General features: G+C 42.5%; 1 protein-coding gene across 1 annotated transcript in view; it reads right to left on the bottom strand.

The window, feature by feature from the left end:
• The window catches only part of LOC147032955 (uncharacterized), a 71,786-nt gene extending 55,699 nt beyond the window's left edge, over window positions 1-16,087 (bottom strand). Inside the window, exons 1-2 of the mRNA XM_085871020.1 lie at window positions 15,996-16,087; window positions 7,167-7,259 (exon numbers count right to left, since the gene is read on the bottom strand). Of these exons, the coding sequence (XP_085727146.1) occupies window positions 7,167-7,254 (88 nt within the window). The 5' untranslated portion in view covers window positions 7,255-7,259; window positions 15,996-16,087. The remainder of the gene's footprint in view (window positions 1-7,166; window positions 7,260-15,995) is intronic.
• Window positions 16,088-16,287: the final 200 nt, after the last annotated feature.

Raw genomic sequence — 16,287 nt, forward strand, 5'->3', positions numbered from 1 at the left:
TTTGACAACTTTCCCACTATCTGTCAAGCATAAATATCAAAAAGATAAATTGTTCTAGAATGCATCCCTTTCTTGATTCACACAAGCAAAAGGTCGCATAGCTCATATAATGGCAGCGAGAAACACCTTAGTTAAGCCTGACAGTTTCAGCAGATTTTGCTTCATGCTAATACCACACATTGAGTGGCGTGACCTGCTGAAATTAATGACATCGGAAACTGAAATGATCAATCGACTCTTTTCAGACCCAACAACTGGGTCTGATAGTCTTTGCTATGATAGTCTTCGCTTGAGTCTTGATTGTTTTAAAATCATAACAATTGAGTAATTTGATGTTAGATGCAATGATTGCAAACCAATTTTTTTTTTTCAACATGTCACCACATTACTATACACATAAACAAATAAGTAGTGCGATACTGTACATTAATGAATTTGTCATAAAGTGCGAATGTTAACCTTTAAGAACAGGCCACAATTCGCTCAGCCATGGTACAATGCAGATACTCTGAAATTGCATAGGTTGTGTTTGCCTAAGAACAACCCTGTTGTTGCACTTGCTACATTCCAGAATAAAGTAATGCCGCTGAGATACATTGAAAATGAGACGAGCCAGAAGATTTGGTAAGCCATTTCATTTGAGCAAGTCTTCAAGATTATAGGACCGTTTCCATCAGACTCCGTCAATGTAAAGGGGTCACTGAGAAAAAGTGAGTTGGATTTCCTCATCGAGAAAGTAATTCCATTTAATTTGGAGAGAGTGAGAGGTACAGCAATTTGTAGGTTTGGTTGGAGAGGAGGTGGAACACAGGCCTCTAATGTGAAAACACAATTCAGACATTCAGCTTCATATTTTATAACATCAGATCTGATGATATTCTCTTAAGTGATGGAATGAAAGAGGAAGATATTCCAGAAATAGAGTATGCAATGTCCCACCAAAGCTTTGCAAATAATCTTCTTAATTACCAAGGACATTCCACTTCCAGGTTTCTTTCTGTCCAGATGAGGCCTGTGTGGTTCTTGCAAAGCTAAATGCAACTGATCAGATAATTTTAATAGCTGCCTGTTGTGAAGTCTGTTCATTTAAACATTGTTAAAAAAAACAAGTCATATTCATTGCTGCCCTTGCAAGTTATCTATATCTTTGTATACTTGCTGTTGTTGCTTGTTAGGGTTCTTCAGTAAACCTCACGTGCTCGACTAATTTCCTTCCTTGTTTTCCGTCCCCATTTCTGCTCTCCATCCTCCTCCCTCCCCTCAAACTTTTCATTTCAATACACTTTGTATTTTTTTTTATACTTTCTCTTAAGTCTTACATTTTTGTATATCCTATTGTGTTACTCATTCATGTTCCGCATGGATCATGGTTTTGAGACGGAGAAAGAGAATTCCTCTCTCCTTATCTCCATCTTAATCTCTGCTCCCTGCTCATTTTCCCACTCTATCTCTTTCCATATCCTCTTAAACTAAAACATTCAAATTTTAATACCTCATACAATAACCACTTCACATGCCTACCACCTCCTTGTCATTTAGTTACCTCATTTGTAATTCTTGTTTGTGCTCAACTCATTTCCTTCCATACTTTCCAACCCATTTCCAATTTCTACCCTCTTGATGCCTCGCTCCAAAACGATTCCTTTAAACCTTTAAAGCATCACTTATGTCCATCGTTGTATTCTCAAATTCCCATGAATCTTTGCATGCTTTTCTTGGTGTTAATCATTCTTTTTCAATATAGCCTGGCTCCTTCCTACAGATTTCCATCACCATATTTGCTCACTGCTCACCTTCCCCTCTGTAATTCATTCTCTTAACTTAACTAAATAAAATGAATAAAAAGATTTTTTTACCCTTCCCCTCATCTTGAGCTTCCACATGATTGAAAAAAATACAGCACCGTCTTGTTACGGGCCTTTAATACAGTACTCCATTTTACCAATGAAGTCTTTTATAGACCACATCCAAAAAATGGGATCTGCTAAGTGCCTTGGACAGTGAAGTACTTAAGATAACCAAATCCCAGGAAACAATACCCCATTACATAATGCAAGTGATATCAAGAATAGAACTTTATGTATCAATTTGGAATGATAAAAATAATTAGCCTTAAATTCTAACATAATCACTTCACCCTGAGCATGCACATACTTTGCTCCAAGCTGGACATCACAGACTTCACAAAGTATTCCAGTCCAAAATAAAAGTACATAGAACATGTGGACCAAATGAATAAAAAAAGACGATTAAAATAATGCTGATATGTATGGAATTAGTACCTTACATGATTGATTGACACAGTCACAGGGAAGGAGAGAATATATTGTCACGTCTGAGTGCCAGTTGACACGGCATGCCTCAGCACTGGGACCTTTTATCCCGGGAAATGCCCAAACAGTCTCTTACTGCACTGTGTTCAGTGACTTGGTTATTTTTCCGAAATAAGCTCATTGAGTGGGTCCCGGTGTCCATCCGTCCGTAAGTACGTCTGTTAATATTTGACTATACTAAGACATGTTCTCCTCACAAATTAACTGACCGATGTGGACCAAATTTGGCACGATGCATCAGAAGAGCAAGGTCTCGTGGGGTTGTGCTCCGCATCTGGATGTGCCCCCTTTGAAGGGGGTGAAAGGGGTATTTTGCACCAAATATTGGTATTTTCAACATCACAATAAAAACATTAAAGAGCAGGTTGCAGGTCACCAAACATATTCTGAAAATTTATCAATATGATTATATGTGCATTAAATAGTTCGATGCAAACTATTGTGGTTGCCTAACTATTGGGAAAATTAATGAAATTTAACTCCGAAATTGTTATTTCTCGAGGCTGTTGAAAAAAACAGCTGCGTGCCATATATGGATGGTGACGTCACGTTCTCCAAAACAAAGCGGAAGCTCACTCTTTCATTGAAGAAGTGTCCAGTTCAGCAGGCCGTTCTTTCTCTTTTTTTGAGCTTGCAACTGTCTATATTATCCTTTTGATTTTGAATTATTGTAGAACAAAGTTATTTGGATATTTGTACATCATGCCTCGGACGTGTGTCGTCATGTTTTGCGAAAATGGCTGGAAAACGGGTAATCGCTCCCACCGATTCCCGGAGGAATCAGACATTCGCTGGCAGTGGATAAGATTTGTACAAACAAAACGGGGGAATTTTCCCTGCCTTTTAAACAATATCTTTGTGGAAAAAGCGCTGCGGCCTAACATCGAGTCAAGGCGCCCGAGGCCCTGAGCGCCATCGAACATAAACCTAATAAAATATCGGAATTTTACAAACTTCACAACTACCGAGTGTTAAGCATCCTGAGCTACTGCAGAAACCAAAAACAGAATTTGAATTTACTTTAAAACGAACCCGCAACATCGATCGAAGCAAAAATCTCAATTCACCACAGGAATTCACGGCATTATTTAAAATTATTTTGTCAAAGTCATTAAACTGTAATATTCAGCCATCCACGAACAATCTTTACATAATCCGACAGCTTAACAAGTCAGGCATGTGATGATGACCTTTATTGGGATGAAAAATGTTTTTTAAACCTCATCTTTGTGGAAAAAGCGCCGCGGCCTAGATCTAGCCAAGGCGCCCGTGGCCAAACGTGCCAGCTTCCCTCAAATTGAAACATTCATAACTCGACGAATAAAAGCTCAAATTGCACTAAACTTACCTTATTCTTGCGAGCTCACGTTCCCTGTTAGTGGGTGAACAATCCAACGCTTGGCGAATTCTGCTTCGCAATGATAGGAAGAGCCGACATCGAAGGATCAAAAAGCAACGTCGCTATTGACACTTTGCCACCACAAGCCAGTTATCCCTGTGGTAACTTTTCTGACACCTCTTGCTTAAAACCCAAAAAGTTAAAAGGATCGCAAGGCCACGCTTTCACGGTCTGTATTCGTACTGAAAATCAAGATCGAGCGAGCTTTCGCCCTTCTGCTCCACGGGAGGTTTCCGTCCTCCCAGAGCTGGCAGTCAGTCCTGCCACTTGTACACGAAATAGGCCGTTTTCTTGCACTTACAAGTGGCTCAAATTTATATGGCTCAGTGCCAGAAACTCCAGAGTATAAATTCCCATCATCCTCCGACTCGTCCTCGGCAATATCGGAATGAAAACACTCAATTTCATCGCCGCTGAAATCACTCTCTGATTCGCATCTCGCCATTGTTCACACGCTGTTTACGAATGTTCACGAAGTTTTTGGAGAACGTGACGTCATAGCATCTTCGGTAACTTCCGGACTGTTTTTCGATTACTGACAAAAGTTTTGACTTAAAAGTTAATTTTCGCATATTTTGAGTTTCAAATGTAAGAAAATAATTGCCCAACAATTATTAATGTGCTTACAACCTTCGAATCACGCGAAGTCATCAGCGACCCAAAACCTGCTCTTTAAATTCGTCATCAAATTGATATAAAACATGACATAATGATTAATTCAGCAAGCGAACATCATACATCGCATGAAGTATTCCCACCCCTCACCTCACATTGGCTCCGATGCTGGTGCGTCACTTCTGTGGCCCAAAGAGCGGCAGAGCTTAGACTGCTCTTGCACGTTTGAAGGTTGATGCTTTGTCAAGAATCAAACCAAATGCATTTAAATCTTTATTTTCTGTGTGCAGAATACAAATTAATATACAGAGTCCACATTCTCCGCAAGACTAAACTGAGTCTGATGAGTGATTGCACAATCCTGCATGACCTCAAACAAGGAAATGACACCATTTGACCCATCAGTGCCGTGTTGCACTCCGAAGTTACTTTTTGCTACAGGTGTAAAATGTCCATTTCTGGCTTACACGTTTTTTTCTCAATATTTCTTTACTTCATTGCCAATTCTTCTTCCAAATTTCCCCTCTGGTGTGTCCCTCTACCCTGCTGTTGGTCTGTTTCCCTCTTTTCTAATGTGTTCATCTATTTATGACTTTGCTTATTTATGACTTTGCTTATTTATGACTTAGTTTTAGCTAATATAATAATAATGTTATTGGTGGTTTGCTAAAGTCTAAGTAGCCCGAATTTGATCAGGTGACCCAACTTGTTACAAATAATGCTTGTTTGGATCATGCGAAGAAAAATAGCCAGATCAAGAATGCACACCAATACTGCGCTTACAACTACGTATGTGCTACTTGAGACTTAAAGGGGAAGGACAACTCACACCTCGTTACTAAAATTGAGGGAACTACATACTGTATGACAGTATCCCCAGAGGAAGATTGTTCCACCACAACTTGAGCTGTGCAGTGAACACAAAAGCATGGGCCAAATGTGTTCAGGTATATGTCACTCGCTGCTTTCCTCCAGCTGTTGTCTTCACAGATGATACTCTGACAGCTTGTTCCGGACTCGATTAAACCTGGGTTGTGTGAAAACGGTCCCTTTTACTCGTTTCTCAGCTTTGGTTACCAACAGCTGATGTAGCTTGCATCTGGTGGCGTGCTGTTGTATCCATTTTGTTTCACAACATATATGTCTAAATTATGATTGCTACAACCAGTAATCTTAAATTATGCTTATCCAATGAAGATCAACAACATTCAAACCTAAACAATTCAACAACACTACATTAACACGATTGTCATTCATATACGGCACGAGTAATCCACCTGTGCAGGAGTATTGAAAAGAAACACAAAAATCCCCATCTTCAGAACACTATATCCCAGAAGAGCACATAGTTTGCAGCAGTTAATTCTACAATATTTTAAGACAAAACTGTATTACTAATGCATGCAAAAACAAACGAATTCAACAAAGGCTGTGGTTTAAGGGTGACACATTTTTAGCCAGTCCTCTTCGCAGGCACGGCATTGGATCAATGACTACGCCATCCTTTGAGAGGACGTTGTGCCGGTTGTCCGTCTGCTAGAGTTCACTGGTGGACGTTTACGGTCCCACGGTACATTTTGAGAGAGTAGGCTATTATATATCGGTACTCCAGTCAAATTTTAAATTACTGCTCTGATCTACAGGGGGAATGCATCGGCGGCAATCTGACCCCACTAATGATGCAACCGGCAGGCATTCGATAGCCATGACCGTTCATGCCTCTCGACTGCATAACTCGTTTCATCAATTTGTAGTATACATCCATCACATAAAAATGCAAACTGCAACTTCTATGCTTTTTCAAGAAATGTCCTTTTTTGTGGTATCTTGCATGCCGTATGGCATGTTTGAATTCTGACGTTGTCCAGAAAAGAGAATCGATGAACCAGCAGCAGAGTTTTAAGGTTTTCTACTGACAACTAGAGAGTGGCATAACCACGGTAATGGGTGTATCATAGCTGGTATGATGCTACACATCTTCACAAGCTTGTCCTAGTTCATTGAAGAAATTTGTTTATGGACAATAAGGGCTTTTCAAAATGACGTACGAATGCTAACGACTAAGGAGACCCTTTCACGCATGTGCTGGGTGTGCGTTTTCAACGGCTCGCTTCGACTAGAGCGGACGCTTTCGACCTGCTGTTGCGAGCACGATATCTGTATTTCAAATAGTCTTTCAAACATAATGTGCAGCATTTAAACGGAAGAGTGGCAATTAAGGAATGGTTAACCATAATTGTCTTCATGGATGCAAGTCGGATTCACGGAAATATAGGAAATAAGAGAAATATCGGTGGATCAGAGGTGTCCAGTTCCTACCATTTCCTGTCAATACAAGTGAGCAGCAACAGTGGATAACACAAACATACACAGACACACACACACAAACACACACACACTTCATCTTTTAGCAACAGATACAAAATACAGTGTTGTTTCTCTTGTGGCCCCAGTACCAAACAAACACGATATTTATAACAGTCCCCACACCTCCAAACCTCCCCCACCCCCAACACCATAAATAGTAAAATCATCATTTTTAACTTACCCTGTGATTACCCTCTTCACAAACTTTTTGAGATATTGTGATGTATATCGTTTTCGGCCTATCACTCAATGATGAAGAATCACTTAAAATATTGTCATATCCGGATCCGAATCCGGATCTTCACCAAAATGGATTAATTTGTCATTGTCACACACCCAACCTGTCCACAAAATTTTGGCCAAATCTGTCTCCACTTTTTGAGATATCCTGGTCACAGACAAACAAAAAGACAGAGAGGGAGTAAAAACATAACCTCTGCCCATCCGCCTACCTTCGGTGGTGGAGGTAATGAGTGTACCACCCTTCAGAGAGATGCAGAGCCAGGTGCCACATCTGTTGGTGGGTATTAAACATCCCATGATACCTGGAGAAAAAGTGAGACCATTGTGTGTGGCAACACAACCACATTCCTAATTGCTAAATCCTGATTAGCCTACTGCTGGGAAGAGCAATGGTAAGCCACCCAATGTATTCTCTGCCTTTTAAACTGATTTTATTTTGTCATCTGGAAAGAGCATGACATGACCATGAAAGTAATGGATAGTGGATATAGCGTGGAAATTTATCCTTATCTATTTGCACACCTTCATAAATATGAGAGACCTCACGTATGTCGAGCAGCATGGTGGCTTTGATGGCCAACTGATCGAACACCATTCCTCCACACTGATTACTGATTCAAATTGCACGATCAGTTAATGACAAGCTCTCATAGGGGAGTCATCACTGTAATAAAAATGTAGGCCGTGTGTGGTGTGTGCTTCATTCCCTGACCACACTAAGTTTCATGTTGGATAAGGAGATTATCTACATTTTACAGACCAAAAAGGTGGCATTTCGAAGTTCCCCAGCACTCCCAAACTCCCCCTTTCTCTATCTCCCTTAACTCTAATCTCCTCGCAAGCTTCTCTACTTTTTCTTCTCCTTTCTCCTCAATTGTCATACCCGTATTTCTTCCCTATTTTCTACATTCTCCTTTTCACTAACTCATCTTCTTTTATATTAGAATCTGGGTACCCGGCATTGACGGGTGCTGTTCTAATCCTGTTGACATTTTGAAGAAATCAAATTTTGTTTTTCTTTTTCCCCTTTTTTTGTGGGTGCCGAAGAAAAGTCCAAAAAAAAATCCATTTTTTTTCAAAAATGCCAAAAAGTTTTTTGTTTCTTCCATAAAACACCTTCCAGAACTCACCAATGAACCTCTGAAAGTTTGAAGAAGACCCGTTCGGCCATCTCTGACAAAATCGGTGACACACAGACAAACAAGGGGAAAAGTCAAGCATGCCTACAAAACAATACTGTCAACGAAAAAATATTGAATCAGATTCAAATTTTCTTTCAAACATCAATGAAACCTTAGCTTCATGCACAGGCTGTTTTCCATTTATCAGTAGACCAAGGCAATTTTGCACACCCAACATATACAGCACAGGAGGGGTATCAGCTTGAAAAAGCACTTTCCCCATGGTCAAGGTTTACAGAAGGTAACGAGATTGTGGCATACTTCCATTGGTGAACTATGCAACTATGGCCCATACAAGACTTCATGTAGTCAGTCGTCTCATTCCGTCAAGTCGTGGCCGCCTTCTGATGGCATTCATGATCAGACTTCTCCAAACATCGTGATCTGCACTGCTTCCCAAAGCTCTGGCAGAGACAGCTTGGTTTCAGCCTTTATCCCATCCAGCACATGCAAGGTAATGATTGACTTCTCCAGACTTGCGTTTTGCGCACGCATGATTCGTCCAACCAAAGTACGACCGTTTCTGGTTTAGCATCAGTGTTTCTAATCTACATGGTGGTCTAATTTATTCAAGCACCGATTTGTTTGTTCTTACTGCAGTCCATGGAATTTTTCACATTCATCTTGAACACCACATTTCAAAAATGTCAAACTTCTTTCTTTCTTTTCACTGTCCATGACTCACATCCATACATAGCAACTGGAAATACCACAACATTCATCAGCCTCCTCTTGATTCGTATTGTCACATCTTTATCTTTCCAGATTCTTGTCAATACTGACATTGCTGTTCTGCCCAATGCTACCATCAATCAATTTCTCCTTCACATTCTCCACTCACTTCAATCTTAGAGCCCACGAAGATGAAATTTTCCATTATTTTTCTGTATGATCATCTCCAAATCTGAACTCATCGTCTTCTCAGTTGACAAGATTTTAGTCTTTTTAAGTTTAAATATTAAATACCAGCCTTTTCACTTTCCTTTGTACAAGACTCAGTGAAGCCCAAAGATGGTAACCTTGTGGGATGAACAATTCTGGGATGTCTTACAGTGACATTGGATTTCAACTTGGCTTCCATCAGACTATCAATAGAGTGGTCCATAAACATAAACAAACCACAAACATCATTGCAAAAACCAATCCTCTTACGTACAGACCTATCAGCTTGCTTCCAATCAGCAGCAAGGTCATTAAATATATCATTGTCGTTGACATCAAATCCTTCCTTTTCTCCAACAGCCTCCTCCGAGATCATCAATTCTGATTCAGACCAGGATATCATGCTGCTGCTGCCCTCCCAACAATGAATGGAGACCTTCAATATCAGAAACAAGGTCAGGGCCATCTCTCTAGATACATCTCGAGCATTCGACACGGTCTGGCATTCCACCTTGCTCTCGAAACTCTCTGCCTATGGCATCCAAGGCATCTTCACACGTGGCTTCCTGACTTACTCTACTCTCGTAGTCAATGTGTGGAACTCAATGGAATCCTTTCATCTCCTCTCCCGGTGAAGGCTGGAGTGGCCCAAGGCAGTATTCTGGGACCAGACCTATTCCTGATCTTCAACAATCTCTCTGACTCACTGGAAGATCGTAGTTATCTCTTTCCTCATGCATCCACACTCAATGCCATGACATCCCTCATCCTGCAGATAGGTGGGCAGCACCCTCTTCCCTCTCTGCAGACCTCCATGGATTCATATGCTGGACAAACACATGGAATATGTCTTTCAATCTTGACAAATCTCACACTCTCACTATCTCTCTCTCTCTCTCTCTGAAAGGACCATCCAGAAAACCCTCCCATGTACTTTCTAAACAATCCACTTGAAGAAATTCAGTCACTCAAACTTTTAAGTCTCACCATCCACGATGATCTTTCTTGGACAAACCACATTTCAAAGTTGGCCTCCAAAGCCAATCACCGACTGGATGTCTTCCATCGTGCAGTCTTTCCTTGGTACACCTGCGCTCCTATCCACCTACAAGGCCTTCATCCGCAGCTTGATAGAGTACTGCTCTCCCCTCTTAGTTGGTACCCCTGCCTCACACCTTGCTTCGCTTGATGCCGTGGAAACCAAGTCCTTCAAGGTTATTGGAATCTCCCTCTGAAGTTGAATCTCTTGGCCTATCACTTTCACATCACAGACAGGTCGGTGGTCTTTCTGTCTTCTACCACCTCCTTTCTGGTCTTGCACTCTCTGCTCTTTCTGTGTGTGCTCTGTCTCTATAAGTCTGTGTCTGCTTTCTGCATGGTGCACATGATATTCCAGTCATCCCCATCTGGTGAAACTCCTAAAATCCAAGATCACTGCTCACCTCCCATCATTTGTTCCTCTTTTTCCCACCTATGGAACCAACTTCCTCAGTCAACCAACCAGGTATTCAAGACAGCTGTTCACCACCAACTCAGATCATCCCCTATCCAAAACTTAATCGTTTGTACACCAGTTAACCTCCCCAAGCCCACCTCTTTCCAAGTTTCCAGTTTTTCCTTCCACTTCTGTGATTGAGCGTTTGTTTCTGTATCCATCTTGTTCACATCCTGTGTCTTCTCAAAGTCCTCATTCCTCCCCTCATCCCTTATTTCTCCTAGATCCCTCTATTTTCCCTTCACCCTGCTGTTGGTGTGCCCTCCCTCTCTTTCTACTGTTCCTATCTGGACAATGCAGAGTGATCTCAAATAGAGGATGCAGTTCTCATCAGGCAAGTCAGCTGTATTCCTTTTGCCACAAGCACAGCTCAGAGAGATGAATGAAATCTTCCTCCTAAGTTATCCACGAGAACCGTTTGGAACTGGCTTCATGCTGCAGGTTATAAAGCCAGTAGACTGATTAGCTATCGTGTGCAGCGTGTGGCTGCTGGTAGCACCATTCTCTTGGTTTGTGGCTGTGCCACTGATGCAATTCCCTCTATTACCAGTACACTGGTACTCAAATCGCCGACCTCGGAAGGATGACAGGCTGAGTCATCCCCATCTGGTGTTAATTCAATGAGAGACAGGGGATCAAACTCAACACCCTAAGATCTTAAGCCAGCCACCTTAACCGTTAAGCCAACACCAGGCTTAGTGGACTGATAAGACACCCTCTTATCAGGCTGGAACACAAAGCAGCCCACTTGGCATGGTGACAGGCATGCCAACACTGGAATTTTGCATCCTGGAGGAAAGTCCATTTTTCTGATGAGAGACAAATTATCCTGCACACGATGATGGTCAAATTCGGATTTGGTGACACCCCAACAGCTGATACACGTGAAAGGGAACATTGTGGGGTCCATCCCATTTGCGCATGGATTCGTTCATGATACTGGGCTGCTTGTTATGATTGTAAAATTGACGGAGTGTAACTGTACAGGCTAATCTGGCAGAAGAAAAGTACTGTCGCGACACTTTAGATTATGTTGCTCCATATTTGGACAACCACCAACTTCTCACAAGACTTGTATTCATGGAGACAATGCCAGAGCCCACCGTTCTCGTGCAGCTACCGACTTCTTGCAAAGCAATGCCATCGCAGCTTCACACTGGCCACCAATGAGTCCTGATTTAAATTCAATCGAACACCTTTGGGACATTCTTGGGCATATATTTAAGAAAATTGACCCTCCTGTGCAGACCCTGACAGAGTCGGAGGTTGCTTTGCACTCTGAATGGCAGCAACTCCCTTTGGATTCTCTGTGACTGCTTCTTCAGGGGGATAAGGAGGCTTGCAGCAGTCATCCATTCTGATGGTACGTTACACACATCATTGATCTTTTGAGACATTCATTCCATTGTGACGTCATTGGATCTTGTTATTCGCTGGTAGTAAGCCCTACCTCACAGGATGTGTTTCCAGCAGTCCCATTCTGAAAGTGAGCATGTTTTTAGATCCTCGTGGAGGATCTCCAAGTCTTACTCACGTTGTTGTTTGCGGGAATCAAACAGGGCATTAGCAGAGATGAATTACCGCTCATATGATACATAACTATGACGTCATATCATTTTTATGACGTCATTCCTATTTTTTGACATTTTTTGTTTCACAACCAAGAGTTTTCATCGGATCTTCGTGAAACTTGCCATGCATATGCAGAAAGCCCATGCACAGGCAGTAACCATCTCCGATTTTGGAAATTCTTCCCAGAAAAAAAGTTGACGTCATAATATCGCCGCTAATGGAAATCGCTTATACCATTATCTCCGAAACTAGGCAAGCTGTTTGATTTTTGTTTGCGGGAATCAAGCCGGGCATGAGCACAGATAATCCATCGCAAACCTGATACATCACAATGACGTCATATTCGTTTTTATGACGTCATCATTAAGAGGACGAGGATCTTCGCTCATTCGAGCTTGTTGGTGTAAAGCAGTGCCATTACAGACATCTTCGTTTTGTGTTTTTTTTTTAATCAGAAAAACCTCTGCATAGAGCGTGCAGACTTTATCATTAATGTATATGATTATATTTTTGGGATACATCATGGTTTCTGATTGACTTTATCAGCAAATGCCGTGGTCCTTGAAACCGCAACCCGTGCTTAATTTGTTTTTTTTCTTTGTGTATATTTAAAAACGTAGACCTGGCAGGATAGCTTAGAAGTGCCCACACTCATCTTTGAGCTGTCTTGCCTTGGTTAGAATCTAGACTCGGTTCTAAACTGTCATTCTATTGTTTCAGAAGCAGGGCAGCACATCATTTAGTGTGTGCGTTTTCCCTTGGTTTGACCGGACCGGACGGCCCCATCTGCCGGCATCAGTTGATGGATGTTGAAGATCCCACGGTGTCATTCCCGAAGAGTGAGCGAGCTATCGTCGGCAATGAAGAAATTCCAAATTTCAATCACCTTCGGTTGAACATTAGGCCTGGCCAGCTCGCTTGTGAAAGATTTTGGCCCAAAACGTTTTTCCATCTGACCCCACAAGAAAGCAACTGTGGCTGTTAAAGAAGAATAATTATTGTTTCCTGTGCAGCTTGTGGCTGCTGGTTGCATCATTGCTGGGAACACAGCTGCGCCGTTGATGTAGTTGCCCCCCGTTTCCAGTGAGCTGGTACTCATTTTGCTGACCTCAGAAGGATGACAGGCTGAGTGAACCCACCTGGTGTTATTTCAACATAACAACAAGGGCTCAAACTCAAGAGCCTAAAAATCTGAAGACAGCCACCTTAACCACTAAGCCAGGCTGTTAATAAAGAAGAATAAGTACTCGTAGGTAGTTGAAGTAGTAGCAGCATTCGTAGTAGTGATCTCCACCTCTACTTCAGTCGCGTACGTATTCAAGATTCAAGAAAATTTATTATGCTGACATCCCCATAAAAATGTTGCCAAACCGCTGGAAGTAGAAAGGAAGTAAGAGCGACATCAATGAGGTGAAGTCAGGATTCGTTACCAGCAAGAGATTCCTCACCAACAAGGTGCGGAGTCATATCGCTCTGAAAACGCTCAGTTTTCCTTCGATTTGGCTTGGCGTTTGCAAGCACCGAGATGACGTCAGCGTTCACCTGTATGTCACAAACCACGTGATGAAACAATGCACAAGAGTTGGGGAAACTATCAATTCCATGCAAATTGTACGGCACCCATGGAGAGAGAGAGAGAGAGAGTACTTCATCTGTGAAATAACGATGGTGACGTACAAGTGTGTGTATTGTGTTCGTTATGCAAATACAAAAGAGTGACTCACATCCTGTTTGTACAAGTAAAAACTGTGCATGTCGGTGCTCGTGTAGGATACAAGAACTTTCGTTCAGCTAACCACGTAAGGGACTACTGCCAAGAAGTGTTGCCTGGCGTGAGCGTTCGTCTTGCCCAGCCATGATGGCTCTTCTCGCTGACCAATACAATATTCACGTTTAGTAACTGGCAAACACCATTTTTGCAATGGAGAGGGTGATTAAAATTTGGGATGTTACGGCAGGTTTTTGCTTCATCTATTTATTACCAGGATATAGCCACAAAACTTGACACGTCCGGCCATTTTACATTTTGTAATGATGGGCTTTCGTCATGCATAGCCAACTGTAGAAGTATTGTTTTGGCAAACACATATTTCACCTTCTTCTTCTAGTTCCACAATAATTCCCACTTGTGGGGCTGGCTGGTGAAAGCTTGGCCCAAATATTTCACGAACCGGTTGGCCCGGCCTGATGTTTGACCAAGTAGTAGGGGCAGGAATTGGGAATTTGTCCTCAGTGCCGGCAATAGCTCGCCTACTCTTTGCGAGGGACACCGTTACATCTTTAACATCCACCAACCATTCAATGCAGGTAGATGGGATGCCCAGTTTAGCATCCATCCATAGGTTGAATGACCCTGCCTGTGAAGCACTGGGATGACAGTTTATAGCTGGGTCGGGATTCAAACCCAGGCTGGACAGCTTTAGAGGTGATTGTGCATACCTCTCAGTTACCCTGTTAAGCCACGTTAAATGCATTGCACCAATGTTACCAAAATGATTTCACATCAAATGTCGATCCCAGTGCTGATGACTATGAGGGAGGGATGGGGCCTGGGGGGTGGGTGTAAGATATCATGAGTATAGAAATCCCAACACTATTGATGTCATTTGCATTGAATAGTCCTGGAAAGAAACAAAAAGAAACATTTTTGTTTGTAGTTGTCAAAGTTGCTTCAGTGAAAACGATTTTACACTGGAATAGTGTACAATTTACATGCAGGACTTGTGACAGGCACTATAGTGGTGTTAATTATCTTCACGCAAGACTTATAAAAATTAAAAAAAAAAAAAAAGTTTGAGAAAGTGACCTGCCACTCGTATCACAGGCAGGTCCAGTGGGCTCTCCTAAATGCTTCTTCTCTCGTCTAACTCCCTGTGCTCTGTCAGCCCTCTGACCCTCTCCAGCTCCTTCAGGATGCACATGTTCTAACACTGAACCCCTCCTGGCGAAACTCGTGAAATCCAGGCTTTCTGGCCACTTCCACGCTTTTGTTCCTCTTTCTTGACTTTTGTGGAACTGCTTTCAGTTGGAGCCCACTTCTTCCTCTGGGACTTCAAATTGACGATGCACTACCATCTCTCCTCACTTCCCGTCCTCCCCCCGCCCCTCCATCGCTACCTGCAATATTTTCTACCTCCATTAACTTTACCCAACGAAACCTTCTTATACCTGCAAGTATCCTCCGTTCCTTTATCGTCATCCCTTTGTTTGGTGTCCAAAATCTGTTGCCCTACTGTCAGTAGGTTGTCCCACTCTGTCTCTTGACTCTGCGGTGAGCTGAGGTTTTTGGGGATAAAAAAGGTGATGAAATATGACTGGTGGCTAAACGATTCTCACGTGTTTGACAAGATTGTGCAGAGGTAAAGTACACTTATCTTTGAGTTGTCTTTTGTCATGCTTTGATATCGGACCCAACTAATAATCTATCAAAATGGTGTTTAGCGGCAGGACATCACATCACTGTACATGCTGTTTCTGGGATAGACGCTAAGCTACGTTAAAGATCCCACGGTGTCTTTTGTGGAGAGTAGACAAATTATCGCTGGCAGCCTGAACAAATGACTAATTCCTGCCCAAATCACCTTCATTCGGGCCAGGCAAGCCAGCTCGTGAAAAGCTTGAGCCAAGCACGCACACCTTACATGAGCGCGACTCACCCCACAAGAAGTTGGGATCGATTTGGGCCCCCAAATGTAGTGGCGGCAGCAAAAAGGCTCCCTTGCCTTATGGTGTATGCATTTGAAGAACTCTCGTGGACTTTGTCTCATGGTTTCACAACACTTATGTACCAGGGCCGAAAAGAACAATTGCCGGCAATATTCGCCACGAGCCAGAAAAAAAAGAAATGTCTTTTTTGCGCCGTAACTTCAATATTTACCGAAGTCGGTCAGGGCCAGCGGGCGCATTACCTGAAGACAGGGAGATAAGGCGCAGACAATGGTCTCTGCTAGGGAACAAAGTGTGACGCTCAGTAGATTGGTTGGCTGTCGCCAGCAGGAAATACGAACGGGAAACTGACGGCACTTCCCCTCTTTTTCTCTTTGAAACAATGCCGAGGGGCGGCGAGCAACTTGTTGCGTGGCCGGTTAAAAATACTCCGCCTTTATAAGCACTGCTCAGAGCTCTGCTCGGCACAGGCGGCCAGCAGACCGTCTGCGAGGATTTTGTGGGGTGCAGTTTGGGAGCTCAGGGGAGATGAGT

Source organism: Eptatretus burgeri, chromosome 2 (genome assembly GCF_056783735.1).
Source record: "Eptatretus burgeri isolate ZD-2024b chromosome 2, Ebu_testis_v1, whole genome shotgun sequence".
Lineage (NCBI taxonomy): Eukaryota > Metazoa > Chordata > Myxini > Myxiniformes > Myxinidae > Eptatretus > Eptatretus burgeri.